Source organism: Rana temporaria, chromosome 8, assembly GCF_905171775.1.
Source record: "Rana temporaria chromosome 8, aRanTem1.1, whole genome shotgun sequence".
In the NCBI taxonomy this organism is placed as follows: Eukaryota; Metazoa; Chordata; class Amphibia; order Anura; family Ranidae; genus Rana; species Rana temporaria.
Window position 1 is genome coordinate 139,640,541 of NC_053496.1, and position 23,414 is coordinate 139,663,954.

The window sequence follows — 23,414 nt, forward strand, 5'->3', positions numbered from 1 at the left end:
ACCTTCTCATTCAGAGAGTTTTCTTTATTTTCATGACTATGAAAATTGTAGATTCACACTGAAGGCATCAAAACTATGAATGAACACATGTGGAATTATACTTAACAAAAAAAGTGTGAAACAACTGAAAATATATTTCATATTCTAGGTTCTTCAAAGTAGCCACCTTTTGCAGCAGACACATCTCTAGAACTGTTAAGAGGAGACTGTGTGAATCAGGCCTTCGTGGTAGAATATCTGCTAGGAAACCACTGCTAAAGAAAGGCAACAAGCAGAAGAGACTTGTTTGGGCTAAAAAACACAAGGAATGGACATTAGACCAGTGGAAATCTGTGCTTTGGTCTGATGAGTCCAAACTTGAGATCTTTGGTTCCAACCCCCGTGTCTTTGTGCGACACAGAAAAGGTGAACGGATGGACTCTACATGCCTGGTTCCCACCGTGAAGCATGGAGGAGGAGGTGTGATGGTGTGGGGGTGCTTTGCTGGTGACACTGTTGGGGATTTATTCAAAATTTAAGGCATACTAAACCAGCATGGCTACCACAGCATCTTGCAGCGGCATGCTATTCCATCCGGTTTGCGTTTAGTTGGACCATCATTTATTTTTCAACAGGACAATGAGCCCAAACACACCTCCAGGCTGTGTAAGAGTGTGCCAAGCAGTAATCAAAGCAAAATATGGCTACTTTGAAGAACCTAGAATATGAAATATATTTTATTTAGTTTTATATTTAGTTTTGATGCCTTCAGTGTGAATCTACAATTTTCATAGTCATGAAAATAAAGAAAACTCTTTGAATGAGAAGGTGTGTCCAAACTTTTGGTCTGTACTGTATATTAATTAATATGTGCATTAGCACCTTTTAAATATGAAGTTGTGTAGTATACAGAGTGCAGCTGCTAAGGACCACCTAATGACCATGTGACTGCTTCCACAAGTGCCATGCTTTAGAACATGGGTCTTCAAACTATGGTCCTCCAGTTGTTCAGGAACTACAATTCCCATCATGCCTAGTCATGTCTGTGAATGACAGTTTTACAATGCCTCATGGGATGTGTAGTTCCGCAACAGCTGGAGGGCCGTAGTTTGAGGATGCTTTCTTTAGGACATGCATCTTTATGTACAGTCCCCAAATTATTACATCCAGTGAAAGAGTTCTTTACAAACAGTGCAGTAAAGTGCTCAAAAAAATTATCCAGTTAAACGTACTATATGTTTTTACGTAAAGTACCAATGATCGAATTATTGTGTCAAATTGAAACCGTCAAGTCAAAATTTCTTTTATAAATTTCCACAATTTTTAGGCCCTAAACTACAGTGTGCCAAAAATAAAAACTGGGAACTTCAGATGGTAGCTTGTTCTGCCTTTAAAATACATTTAATTCAACTAAGGCCTCGTACACACGGCCGAGTTTCTCGGCAAAAACCAGCAAGAAGGTTGTTTTTGCCGAGGAAACCGGTCATGTGTACACTTTTCAACGAGGAAACCGCCGAGGATCTCGTCGGGCCAAAAAGAAAGCATGTCTTCTTTTTCCCCGACGGCAATGGGAAAATTTGGCTCGCCGAGATCCTCGGCGGCTTCACAAGGAACTCGACAAGCAAAACGATGTGTTTTACCCGTCGAGTTCCTCGGACGTATGTAAGAGGCTTAAGGGTTATCATAAGAAGAAAACAATTTTATATATAGGTATTTAAACTCATATTTTTGCCATACTTTGACTAATGCTCTAATGCAATGCTCTATATTAGCACTTCTATTGAATTAACATCCTCACTTCACTCATTATTTGACAATTTACAGAACAATTTAAAATGAATTATAAAAAAATAATGTATAGTTGCACTTGGTGTCACTCCATCGTTTCACTAATGATCTAACACAATGCTCTGTGTTTCTGCTACTTGTAAATTAACAGCACAGGAAGCAATGGAAACACTGAAACACCATTACAAAACTGTGTTTTGCCTGTTACTCACTGAACCTTAGGCAGATTTACTGCCTGTCCTTTGATTGGGCCCCACAACCTGAAAGGATGAATGTCAGATGGGGTACTTTTAGTAAGTAAAAAGTACCTCAGTAAGCGTCCAGTTGACCTTCAGTTGATGGTGTAAGTTACCTCTACTGACAATATCACAATGAAGCTCCGGTAATGTGGGCATTAGCATGTCCTGCTTCAGGTAAGTAATCACTGGACACCAATGAATGAGAGCACTCCTCTTACTGATATCAATGATCGGGTGCCATTCGAAAACTAGTGTAAAAGGGGTAAGGGGGACAACACTGACAACCAATGTAAGGGGGTCTCTCTTCCACTGAACACTAATGTAAAGGGATTTACACTGACCGCCATTATAATAGGGACATTGGTAGTAAATGTTGAATTCTTTGTTACATTGGTGCTTATATTTTAACTTTATTTCTTTGTTAGGTATAGAAATAAGTACATGAATAACAATATTTCAGTAAGGGGTATCATGTAATAGAATAAACAAGATAAGACCAGTCATATAATTGACATATACACAATACATAGTTTGGTATGTCAAAAGTTTCAAGCCATTGGTTCAATTGTTCACCTGGGTCTAATAGAAAAAGATATTAGAGCCAGCAAAAATTCATACTCCCTAAGGGCCCTTTCAGACCAGTGGACCGTGTGTCTGTATTTCATCTATCCATTTTCAGATGAAATACGGACATGCATGTATCCCTATGGGATAGCGGGTGTCAGCGGATGAACATGACAATCTCATGGGTGTCCGCTATGCTCTGATTCTGCAGACAGAGGAAAATCGTATTTTTCCATCCGTCTGCAGAGCGGATCGGGTAAACATAGGACAGACGGTCCGTGTTCATCCGATCCCCCCATAGGGGAGAGCGGAGATCTGACAGGGCAGTCCCTGCACAGTGTGCAGGGACCGTCCTGTCATCTGCTGGCTCAGCGGGGATCAACGGAGCGATCTCCGCTGAGCAAGCGGATGAGACATGTAGAAACATTGAATAACAAATTGCAACTCCAATTCCAAAACAGTTGGGATGCTGTGTAAAATCTACATAAAACCAGCCTTTAATATTTTTGCAAATTTCAAAAACTTATACTGAGTTTATACTTAGAAAATTAACTTTTTTAAGAAAAAAATAAGGTAACTTTGAAATTGATGGCAGCAAAAAAATGGGACAAGGTAACAGAGCTGGCACTAACAAGGAAGAGCTGAAGGAATATTTGGCAACTACAGTAATTAGGCTAATTGGCAACAGATCAGTAATTTAAACAGTTCGTTCGTTTTTCGGACAGTTAATGGGCACAAAATCAATAATCATTTGGACGGTTTGGAGCCAAAAAAACGAAGGACAAGTTTGAAAATGTTCTGACGAACGAACGATAAATTGAAAGGTTAATGTATTTCCCGTCCGAACTGTCTGGACTAGGTATATGTAAAAAAACGAACAAAACATTTATTTATTTATTTATGTACACTGAACGATTTATTGGTCATTACATGATGGCACCATCGTTTGCGCTCACGGCTGAACGTTCGTTTTTTCGAAAATGGGTTTGGACGATTTTTCGTATACTGTATGGCCAGCATTACAGTGTCTCAGAAGTAAAGTTGGGCAGAGTTCACCAATCTGTGAAAAACTGTGTCTAATCATTGTCAAACAATTTCAGAATAATGTCCCTCAATATAAAGTTTCAAAGACTTTAAATATACCTTTATCAACAGTACATAATATCATCATCATTTTCAGAGAATCTGGAGAAATCTCTGTGCACAAATTACAAGGTTGAAACACAATATTTAATGCCTGTGATGATCTTCGGGCCATCAGATGACACTGCATTAACCACTTGACATCCGGGCCTATTTTGGCACTTTTCTCCTTCATGTAAAAATCTAAATGTTTCCCTAGAAAATTAATCAGAACCCCCAAACATTATATTTTTTTTTTTAGCAGACACCCTAGGGAATAAAATGGCGGACATTGCAACTTTTTTTCTCGCACAGTATTTGCGCAATAATTGCTCAAATGCCTTTTTTTGGGAAAAAAAATGGTTTCATGGATTAAAAAATAACAAAACAGTAAAGTTAGCCCAATTATTTTGTATAATGTGAAAGATGATGTTACGCCGAGTAAATAGATACCTAACATGTCACACTTTATTAAGATGTGGGGTCAATAAGACCCCACATCTCTCCTCCAGGCTTACAAGCATTAGATCGGTGAAAAAAATTCACAGATCTAATGCTGACAGCTGCGATTGCGGCTTTGTTTACTTCCGTGTACCAGGTGTGATGTCATAACGTCACGCCCTGACCTCCGACGGTCATAGAGATGACTGGTGACCATCTGGTCACCAGTCATCTCTATGCTTTCCCAACGAACGCCGGCCGATTCGCTCTCTGGGCCCCCGATGGCATGGGAGAGCCCGGAGAAGCACCAGATGGCGGCGGGAGGGGGGATGTCCCCTATAAGAACGATCAAGCGGCGGAACCGCCGCTATGATCGTTCTTATGTTGCACAGAATCGCCGGCTGAAGACGGTGATATCTGAATGATGCCTGTAGGTGCAGGCATCATTCTGATATCACCGCACAAAGCCGAGGACATCCATGGACGTCCTCGCATCTCAAGTGGTTAAAAACAGGCATGAATCTGTGATATAAATCACTGCATGGGCTCAGGAAAACTTCCAAAAATCACTGTCTATAAAGACAGTTCTCTGCGCCATCCAAAAATGCAAGCTAAAGATCTATTATGCAAAGGAGAAGCCATATCTGATCATGATCCAGAAACACCACCATCTTCTCTGGGCAAAAGCTGAAATGGTCTGTTGCAAAGTGGAAATCTCAGACGACTCAAAATTTGACATTATTTTTGGCAACCCTGGGGTGTTGCTTCTTCCAGACTAAAGAGAAGAGCGACCTTCCAGATTGTTATTAGCAATCAATTTAAAAGCCTGCAACTCTGCTGGAATGAGAGTTCATTGGTGATGCATAAATGCTAAATCAATGCTAAAAGATATATCCATCAGTTCCCAGATGTTGTTAAAAGAAGAGGGGATGCTAGACCATGGTAAACATGCCCCTGCCCCAACTTTTTGGAATTGAGGTTGTACTTTGCCAGCTTTTTGTTGCTTTGTCCTAACTTTTTTGAGATGTGTTGTTGCCATCAATTTCAGAATTTGTGTCTTTCCATAGTCTCGCTACCGCAAGTCTGTTCGCTAAGAAAGTTTGGTTTACAAAGATTTGAAAATTCACAGGCCACTGCTTAATTCCCATTCTCAGTAGGGCTACTATTTTAGTACATTGGGGCTCACTGTAAATGCCACCCATTATGGGGGATTCTTCACTGACCACCAATACAGTAGGACATTTTCAGGAGCCACCAATTTACCAAACAGATTATGCACTGTCCACCAATGTAATAGGGGATTCTATACTATTCTTTGTATTGGTGGACATTTTGAATGACCATGTATGCAACAAAGTCATTTAACCTCCCTGGCGGTATGATTATTTCAGATTTTGGTGCTGAAAGCGGGAAAATTATTTTGCATGGAAATTTGGCGTTTTATATTGTAGGCCTGTAATTCTTAGGAATAACTCACTTAACCCCCCTGGCGGTAATCCCGAGTCTGGCACCATTAGCAGTATCCCCGAGCCAGATCCGGGATCGCATTGCAGTATCCAGGTGGAGATTACTTACCTTGTCCCCAAGATCCTGCGATGTCTCCCCACTGTGTGAGCGAGCTGTCTCCTCGCTCGATTCACACAGTGCCAGATGTGCCTCCGAGCTCCATTCCCTGCGACATTACAACGCACAGGGGGCAGAGATCTTACAGATTACAGTACTGTATAAAATAATTACACAACCCCTTTGTCCCCTTTGTCCCTAGTGGTCTGTCCAGTGACCTGCATGCACTTTTATATTATAAAAACTGTTCTTTCTGCCTGGAAACTGGAGATTGTCCATAGCAACCAACAGTGTACCTTTATGTCAAAAATGGTTTTAGAGCAGCTAGAAATCTAAATTAGAATCACTTGCAGAATTGAGCGATAGAGATTTGTGAGGAAATTCCTCATCAAACAGTGTTTTTGATTCGAATACATTTTGAATAATTTTTTATATTATTATGTTATTATTTGTTATAATTATTTATAGTTATTTATTATATTATAAATAATGATTTTGTGTTTCAAACTTTATCATACCCGGGATGTCTACTAGACTCTTGTTTGGACAGATTTAAGTGAGTTATTTCTAAGAATTACGGGCCAGATCCAGGTACAAATACGTTACGATGCGGCGGCGTAACGTATCTCATTTACGTTACACCGCCGCAGATTTACAGCTTAAGTGCCTGATTCACACAGCTCTTACCTGTAAACTTGCGGCGGTGTAACGTAAATCTGCTCGGCGCAAGCCCGCCTAATTCAAATGGGGCGGGCACCATTTAAATTAGGCGCGTTCCCGCGCCGAACGTACTGCGCATGCTCCGTCCATCAAATTACCCAACGTGCATTGCGTTAAATGACGTCGCAAGGACGTCATTGGTTTCGACGTTAACGTAAATGGCGTCCAGCGCCATTCACGGACGACTTACGCAAACTATGTGAATTTTAAAATTTCGATGCAGGAATGACGGCCATACTTAACATTGGCTAGGCCACCTAGAGGGCAGCCTTAGTTTTACGCGGCGTATCTCGACGAAAACTACGTAAATTTAGAGCGACGGGTAAAGCGTACGTTCGTGAATCGCCGTAACTAGTCATTTGCATATTCTACGCCGACCGCAATGGAATCGCTACCTATTGGCCGGCCTAGAATTGCATCCTAAGATCCGACGGTGTCAATTACACCTGTCGGACTTAGGGCTATCTATGCGTAACTGATTCTATGAATCAGCCGCATAGTTACGACGGGCGGATCACAGAGATACGACGGCGTATCAGGAGATACGCTGTCGTATCTCTTTTGTGAATCTGGCCCTACAGGCCTACAATATAAAACACCAAATTTCCATGCAACATAATGGTAGCGCTTTCAGCATCAAAAATCTGACATAATCATACCGCCAGGGAGGTTAATGTTGATTTGACCACACTAACAATTTGAAAATCAAATGCTCAAATGAAATTCTTCTAGTGTATGGCTAGTTTAAATCTGTCCAAACAAGAGTCTAGTAGACATCCCGGGTATGATAAAGTTTGAAACTCAAAATCATAAATTATAATATAATAAATAACTATAACTAATTATAACAAATAATAATGTACTGTAATTATAATAAAAAATAGTCAATAATGTAATCAAATCAAAAACACAGAAATTTGCTCAGTTGCAGAATTGTCACTGTTATTACTTTTATTGTTTGATGACGAATTTCCCCACAAATCGCTATCGCTCAATTCTGCAAGTGATTCTAATTTATTATCGCTGTTTTCTAGCTGGTCTAAAACCACTTTTGACATAAAGGGACACTTTTGGTTGCTATGGACAATCTACAGTTTCCAGGCAGAAAGAACAGTCTTTATTATACAAAAATGCATGTAGGACACTGGGCAGACCACTAGGGACAAAGGGGGTGTGTATTTTTTACATACAGTACTGTAATCTATAAGATTACAGTATACTGTATATATTGTGTTTAATAACTTTTTTGAATTTGGCGCCGATCTCCGCCCCCATGCGTCGTAACGTCGCAGAGAACAGAGCTCGGCAGCACTGTGTGAATCGAGCAAGGACACAGCTCGATCACACAGCGGGGAGGCATCGGAGGATCCAGAGGATAGGTAAACCATGCCTGTGGACACTGCAAGGGGATCCCGAGTCTGGCTCGGGGTTACTGCTTTTGGTTCTGAAATTCCACCCCGAGCCAGACTTGGGAATACGGCTCAGGGGGTTAAAGGAACCTATTTAGAAAATAAAAAACGAACCTTTACAACCCCTTTAATATTAAGGTGCTTTACATTGGGAGGGGGCCAGTGGTAACTGAATATGAATAGGATAGTGGTGTCTGAATATGAGCGGTCTTCACATAAAGGGATGCTGGAGGTGGCTGAGTCAAGCCCCATACACACTATCAGTTTTCCTGATGGTTTTCTCTTCAGGTTTACCAAAACCATCTAATATGAGGTCAAACCTTAAGCGTTTCAATTTGAATGCAATCAGGCAGGTCCTTGTACTACATGGTTTTGGTAAACCTGAAGAGAAAACCAGCAGGAAAACTGATAGTGTGTATGGGGCTTGAGGGTTTGTTCTTGAGGAGGCTCAAGATGATCTGCCCTGTACTGCTTTGTAACAACATTTGATGATGATAGTTAAAGCAGTATTAAACCCAAAAGCATTCATTTACCAATTCTTAGATATAGCTGTGTTTGTTTTATTTTTGTTTTTCTAGCAGTTAAAGAGGGTTGAGACAAACCACTTACCACTGAAAGTTTCTTACAATGGTCAGATTTTATTAACTTATGTAAAATCTTTATCCCAAAAGAAACAAAACTATTGGCTGTAACTGCGTGAGTAATTGCAGTATGAGGTGGAGTTCTGCTTCCATTTGTTAGTGTATCTAAATCTGCTAGTACCTCTAACACTCCCCTCCCTCAAGACTAACGATGCTGCTGTCAGAGTGTGCTGCTTGTGCTCCTTCATCCAGAGTGGGGTCACTTTACTTTAATGCTGGAGGTGTGTTACTGGCCAGATCACCAAATGAAAGCAGAAGGAAAAAGCCTAAAAAAGAAAACGAATGCAGCCACAACATCCAATTATTGGTAAGCTGAAATACACTATATTACCAAAATTATGGGGATGCCTGCCTTAACACTCAAATTAACTTTATGGCATCTCAGCCTTAGTCTGTAGGGTTCAATATTGAGCTGGCCCACCCTTTGCAGCTATAACAGCTCCAACTCTTCTGGGAAGGCTGTCCACAAGGTTTAGGAGTGTGTTTATTATAATGTTTGACCATTCTTCCAGAAGTGCATTTGGGAGGCCACTGGTCTACACCAGAAGGCCTCGCAGTCTCCGCTCTAATTCATCCCAAAGGTGTTCTATCAGGTTGAGGTCAGCAATCTGTGCAGGGCGGTCAAGTTCCTCCACCCCAAACTCGCTTAAACCCGCAAGATCTTTGAACCTTGCTTTGTGCACTGGTCTACATCATTTGATGGAGAGGGATTGTGGTGTGGGGTTGTTTTTCAGGGGTTGGGTTTGGCCTCTTAGTTCCAGTGAAGGGAACTAAGGCATCATCATACCAAGACATGTTGGACAATTTCATGATCCCAACTTTGTGGGAACAGTTTGGGGATGGCCCCTTCCTGTTCCAACAACACTGTGCACCAGTGCACAAAGCAAGGTCCATAAAGACATGGATGAAGCCTCGTACACACGACCAAGTTTTTTGGCAAAAACCAGCAAGAAACTTGCTGGGAGATAGTTTTTTGCCAAGGAAACCGGTCGTGTGTACATTTTCGTAGAGGAAACTGTCGAGAAACTCGACGAGCCAAAATAAGAGCATGTTCTCTATTTCCTTGATGGAGAATGGAGAAAATTGGCTTGTCGAGTTCCTCGACAGCCTAACAAGGAACTCGACGAGGAAAACAATGTGTTTCGCCCGTCGAGTTCCTCGGTCGTGTGTACGAGGCTTAAGCGAGTTTTGGGTGGAGGAACTTGACTGGCCTGCACAGTCCTGGCCTCAACCCAATTAAACACCTTTGGGATGAATTAGAGCGGAGACTGTGAGCCAGGCGTTCTCTTCCACATCAGTGCCTGAAAAAAACGAATTCACTTCTGGAACACTGGTCAAACATTCCCATAGACACGCTCCTAAACCTTGTGGGCAGCGCTTCCAGAAGATTTGAAGCTGTAAAGGGTGGGTCAACTCAATACTGAACCCTATGGACTAAGACTGGAATGCCATTAAGTGCAAGTGTGTGTAAAGGCAGGTGTCCCAATACTTATGGTAATATAGTGCATATTACAATTTTGATGTTGGGTTTAATACCACTTTACTATAAATTGCTTTTAGAACATGATATGGCTTTGATGAATGATATAATATGCTATTTGCAGTTTGATATAATTCCCTGTGTGATATAATGCATGGTTCTGGTCTGTTTCTGGTTGATGCTATTACAGCAAATTATGTAAGTTGCTGTAATAGCATGATATAGTATAATGTGTATGCTGGCTGATATAATTTGCTACTCTAGTGAACTGTGCAATGCTTATGTTTCATGGCAGATTAGGTTTGACTTACTAAGACAGAGCAGTTATTTTAACCTTTTACTTTATGTTATAATCATTTTTTCCTTCAAATATTTGATTCACAACCTCAATATAATTCAGATGTTCAATTTTTTGTTTATGCATGAAGTCATTGTTTAAAGTGTACATAAGGGCAAAACATTGATTTTATAGAGAGGGATAGGGTTAATATTTTTTTTCCCCGGTCCCACTGGGGAGATTTCCTTTCACTTCCTGTCCTGAAGATGCAACAGGAAATAAGGGGAAATCTCCTCAAAGTAAATATATTTCCATCTTAACCATAGGTGGATGCTAAATATGCTACCTACTAGAGCTGGGCGATTTTGGCCCCCAAAAAAATCTTTGATAAAAAAAAACTTGATTCACGTTTCAAATCAAGTTTTATTTTCCAGATGGACACTGCGCTGGTCCTAAGTTTTTAGTTGAGGCCACGGCTTCGGACTAGTCCGCCGCTATCTTGGGAAAAGGCCGCGGACTAGGCCGAGGCCGCGGCCTCGCCTAAAAAATCCTGCCCTGCAGCTCGCCGCGTTTCTGGGAAAAGGCCGCAAGCGGCGTCCGGCCTTGCGGACTTTTCCCAGGTTCACGGCAAGCTGCGGCCAGGATTTTTTAGGTGAGGCCTAGTTTGCGGAGTGCCGGTCCTATGGAAAACAAAAATCTAAAAAAATCGATTTGGTCAAAATCTGAATCGATTTGCCCTCACAACACATTACAACTTAATAGAAAATAATGTTCTTTAGCAAGGAACACATTAATTAGCAAGGAACACATTACACATTAATAATTATGTTAACAAAATGAGTGTTTGCTGTAAATCGCCTCCAGCGTTGGAATAATGCTGGAGGTGGAGGCACTTTACAGGACACACTAATCCCCTTTCTTCTTGCAGGAGGCTGCCATTTTGCTGAAGCCCAGAGCCCCTGAGCAGTTGTATATGTTTATGCTGTCAGCAGATTGGCCTCAAGTGACTCTAATTCTTGTCACTGTGCTAAAAAATATAGAGCAACTGAGCATGTGCAGAGTAGGGCGAGACAGTGTATTACTGGATTTTAAACAGTATAGGTGCTAATTTGTAATTATTTACATATTTATATACATATTTACATAGCTATACCTGCAAAAGGGGCCAGCCTGAGGTGATCTAGCAGGACGTCATTTTATGACTAAAGCTCCATGTACAGTGTGTGTGGTATGTCATGTCCTTCTGCCGCACGTTCACCCTCCCCCTTTTCTCTTGCTGGCAATTCCCAACTGTTAAAATTATAGCCAAGAGTTCTGTATGAATAAAGCAGCTGTAGAAGCTGCTGCTGTCAACAAATGAACCATAAACACTGTTCTTACATATGGGAGTCAAAGTGATTAGTTAATGTCAGTCATTAACCATTGAACAACTTTCACTCCTTTAAGCCCAGGCCAATTTTCAGCTTTTAGTGCTGTTGCATGACAATTGCACGGTCATGCAACGCTGTACCCAAACAACATTTTTATCAGATTTTTGAGACAGATAGAGCTTTATTTTGGCGGTATGTGATCACCACTGGGTTTTTTGTTTTTTGCTTAAAAAAAATAAATAGACCGAACATTTTGAAAAAAGTTCTTCTGTTAGAAAATGTTGTAAATACATTTTTTTCTCCTTCACTGATGAGGCTACAGAAAAGACAAACAGAGCAGCGCCAATCTGAGTGTAGTATTAAAAGTAATAGACTTTAAAGCGGAGCTCTACCCTAAAGTGGAACTTCCACTCATCGGAACCCTCCCCCCCTCCAGTGTCACATTTGACACCTTTCAGGGGGGAGGGGGTGCAGATACCTGTCTAAGACAGGTATTTGCACCCACTTCCGGTCACACAGTTTGCGGGTAGACTGTGGGCAGGATGTCAGATCCCCCCTGTTGTGTTCTGGGAAACACACGGCTCCCAGAGCACAGTGGGAACCAGTGAGGACGGCGCTGCGCGATTCGCAATGCTTCACTTCCTGGTTCCCTCACCGAGGATGGCGGTGGGGGTAGCAGAGTGATGAGTGATCACTCGTCCTCTGCTGCCAACAGCGCTGGACTCCAGGACAGGTCAGTGCCCTAATATTAAAAGTCAGCAGCTGCAGTATTTGTAGCTGCTGGCTTTTAGTATTTTCTTTTAAGCAGAGATCCGCTTTAATCGCAGATTTTTAAAAACTCACTAGAAAGTTGTTGTATGCAGGCACATCATGAAATTTAGCAACGCTGTCCATTTTCACAGGAGTCCAGGGTAGCTCTGTGTAGTGTGATCCTGTCTGGCTTGGCGGTGCCAGTGGGTTCCAATGTCCCGACTCCCGGGCTGGCTGTGCAGGGCGCAGGGGAGATTCGTCAGCTGGACGTCACTGGTACAGGAGGTTGCTGCTAGTGGACGGTGAGTGATGACGCACGCGTTCGGAGCATGCGTGCTCCTTTATCAGGCATCTGATGAGGCTGCACTGGTGAGGTGGCACTGATGAGATGGCACTGAAGGGCACTGATGAGGTGGCACTGATAGGCGGGACTGATATGCAGCACTGGTGAGTACTGATAGGCAGCATTGATGAGCACTGATATTATGGGCGCTGATAGGTGGCATGGATAGGCGGCACTGATGGGCACTGATTGGTGGTACTGATCAGTGGCGCTGATGGGCACGGATTGGTGGCACTGATGGTCACTGAAAGGCAGCCCTGACTGGCATCACTGATGGGCACTGACAGCCATCACTGCTGGACACTGATTGGCATCAGCATTCCTTTCCTCATGTTGATAGTGTGTGAGGTGAGGAGAGACAATCAGCAGCATTTCCTCACAGGGGAAATCTGTACAGATAATCAGGGCCCCACCTCCTGTTCTAGATACAATGGACAGCAGGACAAATAGAAGGAGGAATCTTTTAGAAAGGACACAACCAGCAATAAAAACTTGACAAAGGATCTAGCACTTCCCTATTCTATCCAGAACAAAGTTTGCCTTTTCATACATTTTAATAGGGATGAGCTTCGAGTTCGAGTCGAACTCATGTTTGACTCGAACATTGCCTGTTCGGCGAACAATGAACAATTTGGGGTGTTTGCGGAAAATTCGAAAAGCAGCGAAACACCCTGTTAAAGTCTATGGGAGAAATCTAAAGTGCTAATTTTAACCACTTCCCGACCGCTGCATGTATATGTACGTCCACAGAATGGCACGTACAGGCAAATGGGCGTACAGGTACGTCCTTGCCTTTCCACGGGTCGGGGGTCCAATCGGGACCCCCCCGCTACATGCGGCAGTCGGATTCCCGCGGAGAGCGATCCGGGACGACAGCGCGGCTATTCTTTTATAGCCGCTTCGTCGCGATCGCTCCCCGGAGCTAAAGAACGGGGAGAGCCGTGTGTAAACACGGCTTCCCCGTGCTTCACTGTGGCGGCTGCATCGATCGAGTGATCCCTTTTATAGGGAGACTCGATCGATGACATCAGTCCTACAGCCACACCCCCCTACAGTTGTAAACACACACTAGGTGAACCCTAACTCCTACAGCGCCCCCTGTGGTTAACTCCCAAACTGCAACTGTCATTTTCACAATAAAGAATGCAATTTAAATGCATTTTTTGCTGTGAAAATGACAATGGTCCCAAAAATGTGTCAAAATTGTCCGAAGTGTCCGCCATAATGTCACAGTCACGAAAAAAATCGCTGATCGCCGCCATGGGTAGTAAAAAAAATAAAAAAAAAAAAAACTATCCCCTATTTTGTAAATGGTATAAATTTTGCGCAAACCAATCGATAAACGCTTATTGCGATTTGTTTTACCAAAAATAGGTAGAAGAATACGTATCGGCCTAAACTGAGGAAAAAAAATGTATATATGTTTTTGGGGGATATTTATTACAGCAAAAATTAAAAAATATTGAATTTTTTTCAAAATTGTCGCTCTATTTTTGTTTATAGCGCAAAAAATAAAAACCGCAGAGGTGATCAAATACCACCAAAAGAAAGCTCTATTTGTGGGGAAAAAAGGACGCCAATTTTGTTTGGGAGCCACGTCGCACGACCGCGCAATTGTCTGTTAAAGCGACGCAGTGCCGAATTGTAAAAACGCCTTTGGGCATTTAGCAGCATATTGGTCCGGGGCTTAAGTGGTTAAAGGCTAATATGCAAGTTATTGTCCTAAAAAGTGTTTGGGGACCTGAGACATGTATCAATGCAAAAAAAAAGTTTTAAAAACTGCAGTTTTTTCAGGAGCAGTGAGTTTAATAATGCTTAAAGTGAAACAATAAAAGTGAAAAATTCCTTTAAATTTCGTACCTAGGGGGGGTGTAAAGTAAGCATGTGAAATAGCGCATGTTTCCCGTACTTAGAACTGTCTCTGCACAAAGTATAATTTCTGAAGTCATTTAAAACTGACTCGCGGCTATAATGAATGAAAAAAAAAGCGTGGGGTCCCCCCAAATTAAATTACTAGGCCCTTCAGGTCTGGAATGGATATTGAGGGGAACCCCGTCGTCTATTTAAAAAAAAATGATGTGGGGTTCCCCCCAAATATCCATTCCAGACCCTTCAGGTCTGGTGTGGATTTTAAGAGGAACTCCACCCCAAATTTAAAAAAAAAATGGCGTGGAGTTCCCCCAAAAATCCACACCAGACCCCTTATCCGAGCACGCAACCTGACCGCCAGCAGAAAAGAGGGGGGGTGGAGTTCCCCTTAAAATCCACACCAGACCTGAAGGGTCTGGAATGGATATTTGGGGGGGACCCCATGTCATTTTTTTTTTAATTGACGGTGGGGTTCCCCTTAATATCCATACCAGACCTGAAGGGCCAGGTAATAGAATTTGGGGGGACCCCACATTTTTTTTTTTTTTTTTTAAGAATTCTCTCTGAATTGCCGGGAGCCGACATTTCATTATAGCCACAAGTCAGTTTTAAATGACTTTTTTTCTTTCAGAAATGACACTTTGTGCAGAGACAGTTCTAAGTACGGGAAACATGCGCTATTTCACATGCTTTCTTTACACCCCCCTAGGGACGAAATTTAAAGGAATATTTCACTTTTATTGTTTCACTTTAAGCATTATTAAAATCACTGCTCCCGGAAAAACTGAAGTTTTTAAAACTTTTTTTGCATTGATACATGTTTCCTGGGACAGGACCCAGGTCCCCAAACACTTTTTAGGACACTAACTTGCATATTAGCCTTTAAAATGAGCACTTTAGATTTCAAACGTTCGAGTCCCATAGACTTTAACATGGTTCTAAAGTTCACACGAACGTTTGGTGTGTTTGCAGGTTCTGGTGCGAACTGAACAGGGGGGTGTACGGCTCATCCCTACATTTTAACTGTTAAACTCCTTTTTTTCTCATAAGGCACTATTATAACTCACAAGAACAAACTGAATTCAGTAATGCCTGTGTTATTTACCATGACAATAGTTATCTTTAGCTATGTGACTTATTTTCAAGTCTCATTGGCCCTCACTGCTAAAAATAATGGGCAATATGGCACATAATGATAATTTATAGCTTCCACTCAGATGGAGCTAGAAGAGGATGGAGCTTGGGTGGGCTGCCAGGCTGGCTGCATACACAAACCAAGACAAGCTTAGTAAACATAAAATAACAATGCTAACTTTGTACAACCCTAAAAGAGAGATGCCCCCTTTTTGGAATTCTCAGTTTTTACTGGTAGTGATAGATTTTGAAAAGCGCTGCACAAACTGTTGGCACTATATAAATCCTGGAAAGTAAAAATAATAATAATAATAATAATAATTTCACTTTCATTACTACATGCAAATGTAATAAAGTATTACCATGAGCCTATATAGATAGAAGAATTATCTGACTAAGGCTAGCAATACACTGCCAGACGGAAGCAAAGGGCACAACAAATTCAAGCATTGCTTGTAAGATTACTGGAGACATTAGCATCTTGAAAGCCATCATTAAAGTTTAAAAGCTAAATACACAGTTTCAATATATACAATATATTAAAGCCATTTTATCTGACAAATCTTTATTGCTATCTATCAAGCTCTGAGATTTACTCAGCCCTGCCAGACTGTACAGCCAGCGTAGATATTTGTCAGCATACCAGGAACTGAGCGTTTACTATCACTTTAGGTTGTACAAATGGCTTTATTGAAGAGATTAGTCTCAGTAGGGAAGTGGATGGTGTCAGTTAACAATTACATTTTTTTTATTTTATCTTATTTTTTTTTTAGGAGCCTTTAGGGGTCTTTGGTGAAATATTAGGGGTCCAAACAGGGGGAATCTGCACCACACAGGGTGATTAGGGTGTGCCCAGGCACACCTGGCACACCCTGTGCGCACACCTATGCATGTGATCACATACTACATAAAGCAGTTTGGATAACTTAAATATCTGTGGAGTGCTGGCAAATATCTACCCCGTGTCATGTAAGATTCAGTCTGCAGTTGGTGATTGTTGAAGCACCCAGTACCCTAGAGCCTTCTCCAGGAACATGTGCGATGGCAATTTGGATGGTTAGGCTGTATAGCCAGGTTTGTGACCTAACTTTTCTCTGCTGCAGTTACCCATTATAGCTAGGTCACTTACCTGACCCTATCCTGCTAAGAGACAGTGGATGATTAGTAGCACTTCAACTCACTGTTCATACTGCTCTCACCTCCTGTCAAGATCAGGGCTCAAGTCCTGCGGGAACATGTGGGAACGGAGTTCCTGCACTTTTTTCACAGCAGGAACTCGGTTCCCTTTGCAGGACTAGAGCAGCCAAGAGCAGCCGAGCCGCCCGAGCCAATCCTTCACTAAGCGGCGATGCCCAGCTCGAGTCACTGTCAGGGGCAGGCGAACCTTAGTAATCCTTTATGTTACTGGTCGCTTCCTGTATATGGATTCATCAGGTAGTGTGCGGGTATTCCATCACTTCCTCGATGCCGCAATGTCTCCTGGCAGCTTTTGTCATTGTTCCCAGGAGACATTGCGGAGGTCTGCTGCGAGTTATCACGGGATTTAGAAAGAACTTTAAGCAGTAACATAAAGGATTACTAAGGTACAGTGGATCGAAAAAAAAAAAACAATTAGTAATTATGCATATGAGCGTATCATTTTTTTTTTTTTTTTTGGTGGGGGAGTAGACCTTGGGTGGGAGTTCCCGCACTTTTTTCCCCAGGACTTGACCCCTGGTCAGGATGTTTATTGTCAAGACAATGTAGCTCTCCTGATTGACTCCTAGTGTTGCTCCATTATACAAGGTGTTAAAGGAAACATATGCCAAGTCAATTTCAGATACTTCCATGAGCAGATCCCCTGCTGAATCAGCTCTGAAATGAATGGCAGTTTTTATTAAAATCCATGCATATTATGTTGGTGGCTAGCGGATATGGGCGGGATCTATGGGTGGCTGGATGTAAATGGTAGCCATGTGCACACTGAAATATTTTGTTTCGGAATTTAGTTTTCGTCCGAAAAATAAATGTATTTAGTTACTCCCGAAATTGGTTTTTATTTATTTTGTTTTGTTAAAAAAATGCATTCGTCGAAAATCCGAATTAATTAAGGTCGAATTTGTCATTGAAGGCTTATGGTGTCTGTCGAATGTTCGACGGAGCAGCTAAACTGTACGACGCCGCAATCGTACATTTCCGGTCGAATGTTCCGCCTACAAGCTATAGAAGAATTCTAATGTTGTATGACACTAGTAATAAATATATTTATAAATTATTATTACTAGTCAACCAACTTCAAATTCTTCTATAGCCTATGGGCGGAGCATTTGACGGGAAATGTACGATTCCGGCGTTGTACAGTTTAGCTGCTTGTCGAATCTTCTTAGAACTTTCGACAGACACCATAAGCCTTCAATGACGGATTTGATGTTTGTATGTTTTTCGCTGCTTCGTCGAATCTTCGTTGTTCATGTCGAATGGTCTACCCCAACACTGTCTCTATAATGTCAAATCTTTTCTCTCTATGTCGAATCTTTCCTCCCTATGTAGAATAATCTTGAACTGATAGAGTTAAGGTTAGGCACATTCGACCGCAGATTCGATAGACACAGATTGCTATTGTCAGCGTCATGACGAATCTCCTATCTATATCGAACTGTTGTAGCAGCAAAAAGGAAAACAAAGCATTTTTTTATGTCGGGTCTTTCGGATTTCGGATTCTGCATGTTTGTTTTCGTTTGTTAAAATGATAGTGAAAATACCCGAAATTCGGATGAAAACTAATGCACATGCCTAGTAAATGGACTCTGATGTCTGTTTATATCAGGCTACCTTCAATACATCAGGTTTAGGTCCAGAAAAGTGGAAAAGAATGCAGTGCTTTTCTGGATTTTTTTTCCAGACCTAGAGGGATTTGGAGGTAGGCAGGTGTAAATGAACACAAGAATGCTTGTGTGAAAAGGCACTTAAGTTCCCCGACTTCTGTAAATGAGACTGGACAGTTTTTGGCTGTTAAGCCTCATACACGTGATCGGTTTTCCCAGCAGGAAAAATGCCAGGAGAGCATTTGGCCGAGAATCCCGGCCGTGTTTATGCTCCCTAGCAGTTTTCCCGTCAGGAAAAAAGCTGAGAATCCCGACGGGAAAATAGAGAAACTGCTCTTTATTTTCTCGTCTGGTTTCCCGGCCGAGAAAACCGGTCGTCTGTGTGCTTACCTGCCCCAGGTAAAGATAAGATAAGAGTTTGACGCATGCGCGGTAGCATACAAGTTTACGTGACGAGGGCCGACTCGTCGTAGTCGATGACGTCACTGCGTTCTTGCCATTTAAAAAAAAAGGCAGTTTTTTTGAATGGCCATCTGTATGCACAGCTTTGCAAGAAAAGCTTGCCAGGAATCCTGTCAGGAAAACCAACGTTTTCTTTTTCCTGACGGGATTCCCGGCCGTGTGTACAGGGCCTTACAGATGGAAGCTTAACTATTTTTCTGTAGCTTTATAAAAGATATGAAGACAAAGATAGCAAGAAATCTAATAGCCTTTATCTACCTTTATGTATAAAGAGTGAGATTGCTGAAAGGAGAAAAATGTTCAACACTGTGAATACTAACTGCTTGCTTGGTGTTTGATAATGCTAAATATTTATGAAATGTTGGTCCAAATTTATTTACCATTAAGCTAAATATAAAGAAACAGAATAAAGTGATCTTTCATAGCTTAATTCCTAAATATGGTATCATCCATTAGCTTCGATGACATTGCAATTTTAATGCCTGCGCTGACTCAGTAAGTACATTGTATCCAAAAATTCCTAACCCTGCGGGAAAAGAAAACCGAGATGAATTCATCTAGCCTGTTACCAGGAACAAAGGTTTGGCCAAGATAAAGACAGAAGTGAAGAACTGACCGAACTTCTTTTAAAAATATTTGCCAACAGGATCATCTTATTGCAGTTCAATGGCCTCTAACCAGAAGATGATGAAGAATGCATTGCACAAATCATACACATGCAAATATCTCTGCCAAATTGCCAATTGTCTGCAGTTCAGCGGAAAATCATCAGAAATACAAATACCAGGAAATGTACTCATTTGTCAGCCTGATCTGATACAAGAACATTCACAGATGTGTGGTAATAATGCAGTAAAAACATTCTGACAGCAGTGGATCAAAGTTTAACGGAATAAGTGAATTGCTCTCTGCTTGATTTTTTTGCACTTCTCACTGTTTTGTGAGAATTTAAAGTATATCTAAACCCAAGAACATATATATATATATATATATATATATATATATATATATATATATATATATATATATATATATATATATATATACAGAGGGCCAGATTCTCGTAGTTTGGCGTAACTTTGTGCAGGCGTAACGTAACCTATTTACGTTACGCCTCCGCAACTTAGACGGGCAAGTGCTGTATTCTCAAAGCACTTGCTCCGTAAGTTGCGGCGGCGTAGCGTAAATAGGCCGGCGTAAGCCCGCCTAATTCAAATTTGGAACAGGGGGGCGTGTTTTATGTAAATGTTCTGTGACCCGACGTGATTGACGTTTTTCGCGAACGGCGCATGCGCCGTCCGTGGAAATCTCCCAGTGTGCATTGCTCCTAATACGCCGCAAGGACGTATTGGTTTTGACGTGAATGTAAATTACGTCCAGCCCCATTCATGGACGAGTTACGCAAACGACGTCAAATTTCGCCGCGGGAGTGGCGGCCATACTTAACATTGGTACGCCGCACTTACGCCACCATATAGCAGGGGTAACTTTACGCCGGGAAAAGCCTAACGTAAACGGCGTATCTGTACTGCGTCGGCCGGGCGTATGTTCGTGAATTCGCGTATCTAGCTGATTTACATATTTAGATGCGTAAATCAGCGTACACGCCCCTAGCTGCCAGCGTAAATATGCAGTTACGATCCGATGGCGTAAGAGACTTACGCCGGTCGGATCTAATAGAAATCTATGCGTAACTGATTCTAAGAATCAGGCGCATACAGTAGAAACGACCGGCCAGACTCAGAGATACGACGGCGTATCTGGAGATACGCCGTCGTATCTCTTTTGATAATCTGGCCCAGTATGTATTGCAGCTTACTAGTCCTTAGATTTTGTGGTTGCATTTTAGTCTTTTTTCCCCTTATTTTCATCTTGAGATCCTAAAAAGAACACACTTCCTGTCTCTGGATAGCTACGCTCATTCCTCCAGCGTCACTATGGATGAAGCCATGGTTGCCACCCAAGTTGGACTTTAGACATGACTGCCTTTGTTGATGTCCACTACATGGGGTCTGATATGATGAGTGATTTCTGTCAGGATCAACATGTTCTTTGGGTCAGGATCAAATGTTCTTAGCCTTAAAAATGCAAAAGAATGTAGCCACCAAAGCTTAGACCTGGTAAACTGCAATATATATTATGTAGTTGGTTTTGGGTTTATTTATACTTTAAATGTCAAATCCAGTACAAACTGCTGTTTTATTTTATTTTAGAAAATGCAGGTAAGGGTTAGAGCCTCTCATTTTGATTGTTATTGTTGTGTCTGTGTTTATTGGGCAGGTCTGTCATTACTTTCTGTCCTGAATTTGCTAATATGTAGCAAGTGAGATGAAATCAAACAAAAATGTCATTAAAAACACATTTACTAACTGAGTAAAATAATATTAGTTAGAAGTTCTGGCTTTTATTGATGTGTATATTTTGCTTCACTTTACATAGCGAAACTCTGTATATGATAGAGTTTCTGGAGTGCTAGAACATTATCGGGAGAGTGAGTAAGGGGAAACCCCCGAACTGGGTTACAGACAATAATAAAAACCATACATTTCCCACTGCACCACACGTGTTTGTTATACTGTGCTGTATACCAAGAGTAATTTTCTTGTAGCTAACAAGTCTACTTGCTTGCTGTACCATACTCACATTATTGTATTAAATGAATTGTATTCCTCTAGTAGCCATCTGTATTTTACTATAGTAATTAAGATCATGAGGTAGAATCTCAGCCATAATAAGAGTGCTTTGCTTTAACTCCGTTGGACCTGACGTGTAACTTGCGCTAATAGAATAGAATGAGAAGCATCCGAAACCAGGATCAGAGCATGAATATGTAATGATCAAATATTTCTAGGTACAAACTATTTACAAAAACTTGCTTTTTTAAACATTAACCACTTCCATACAGGGCTGTTATACACACATCCATACCAGGCCTATTCTGGCACTTCTCTCCTACATGTACAAATCATCATATTTTTGCTAGAAAATTGCGCAGAACCCCCAAACATTATATATGTTTTTTTAGCAGACAACCTAGGGAATAAAAGGACGGTCATTGAAACGTTTTATCTTGCATGGTATTTGCGCAATAATTTTTCAAACGCCCTTTTTTGGGAAAAAAATTGTTTCATGAATTAAAAAAATAACAAAACAGTAAAGTTAGCCCAATTTTTTTGTAAAATATGAAATAATGTTACCCCAATTAAATAGATACCTAACATGTCACGCTTTAAAATTGCGCACACTCATGGAATGGCGCCAAACTTCGGTACTTAAAAATCTCCATAGGCAACGCTTTGAATTTTTTTACAGGTTACCAGTTTAGATTTACAGAGGAGATCTAGTGCTAGAATTGTTGCTGGCACTCTAACGCACGCGGCGATACCTCACATATGTGGTTTAAACGGCGTTTACATATGTCAGCGGGACTTGCGTGTGCGTTCGCTTCTGCGCGCGAGCTACTGGGGACAGGGGCGTTAAAAAAAAAAATGTTATTTCTTTTTTTTTTTTACATATTTATTTATTTTTTTACACTTTTTTTTTTTTTTTTTTTATTATCACTTTTATTCCTATTACAAGGAATGTAAACATCCCTTGTAATAGGAATGTGTGTGACAGGTACTCTTTATGGAGAGATGCAGGGTCAAAAAGACCCCACATCTCTCCTCCAGGCTGGAAAGCATGAAATTCGGTGAAAAAAAATTCACCGATCTCATGATTATGTTGCTTAGCAGCCGCAATTGCGGCTTTGTTTACTTATGGGGACCCGGGCGTGACGTCATCACATCGCACCCAGGTCCTCCGACGGTCACAGAGATGACTGGTGACCATCTGGTCACCAGTCATCTCTATGCTTCCTGCCAGCGCCGGATTATTCGTTCTCCGGTCCCCCGATGGCACGGGAGAGCCCGGAGAAGCACCGGATGGCGGCGGGAGGGGGGGGATGTCCCCTCCCGCCGCCTGTAAGAACGATCTAGCGGCGGAATCGCCGCTATGATCATTCTTACGTTGTGCAGAATCGCCGGCAGAAGAGAAGGATATCTGAATGATGCCTCTAGCTGCAGGCATCATTCAGATATCCCCCCACAAAGCCCAGGACGTCATATGACGTCCACTCGGATCGGTAGAGGTCCTTTGTGGACGTAATTTTACAATGGGCTGGTATTGATGTGGTTAACACACATTGATAACATTTGCAATAAGCTAATCATTTTCACATATACAGTGGAACCTCGGATTGCGAGTAACGCGGTTAACGAGCGTTTTTTCGCAATACGAGCACTGTATTTAAAAAAAAACTGACTCGGTTTGCGGGTGTTGTCTCGCAACACAAGCATGATTCAAGCCAAAGCGGTTTGCAATACCGCGTTTGGCCTGAGGTGGTGGGGCGCCGGAGCCGAGCAGAGCCAAACTGCGCAGATTACTAATTTCCCACAATTAGTAAAATGATTACAGTTTC

At 41.7% G+C, this 23,414-nt stretch overlaps 1 protein-coding gene across 2 annotated transcripts in view; it reads left to right on the plus strand.

The window, feature by feature from the left end:
• CXCL12 (C-X-C motif chemokine ligand 12) overlaps nucleotides 1-23,414 on the plus strand; it is a 134,012-nt gene that overhangs the window by 50,035 nt on the left and 60,563 nt on the right. The window contains exon 4 of one of the 2 annotated variants that reach the window (XM_040320779.1): nucleotides 19,602-19,919. The exons of the other annotated variant lie outside the window; for it this stretch is intronic. Within the exon in view, the coding sequence (XP_040176713.1) occupies nucleotides 19,602-19,632 (31 nt within the window). The 3' untranslated portion in view covers nucleotides 19,633-19,919. Of the gene's footprint in view, nucleotides 1-19,601; nucleotides 19,920-23,414 lie in introns of those variants that run through there. 2 annotated transcript variants of the gene reach the window in all.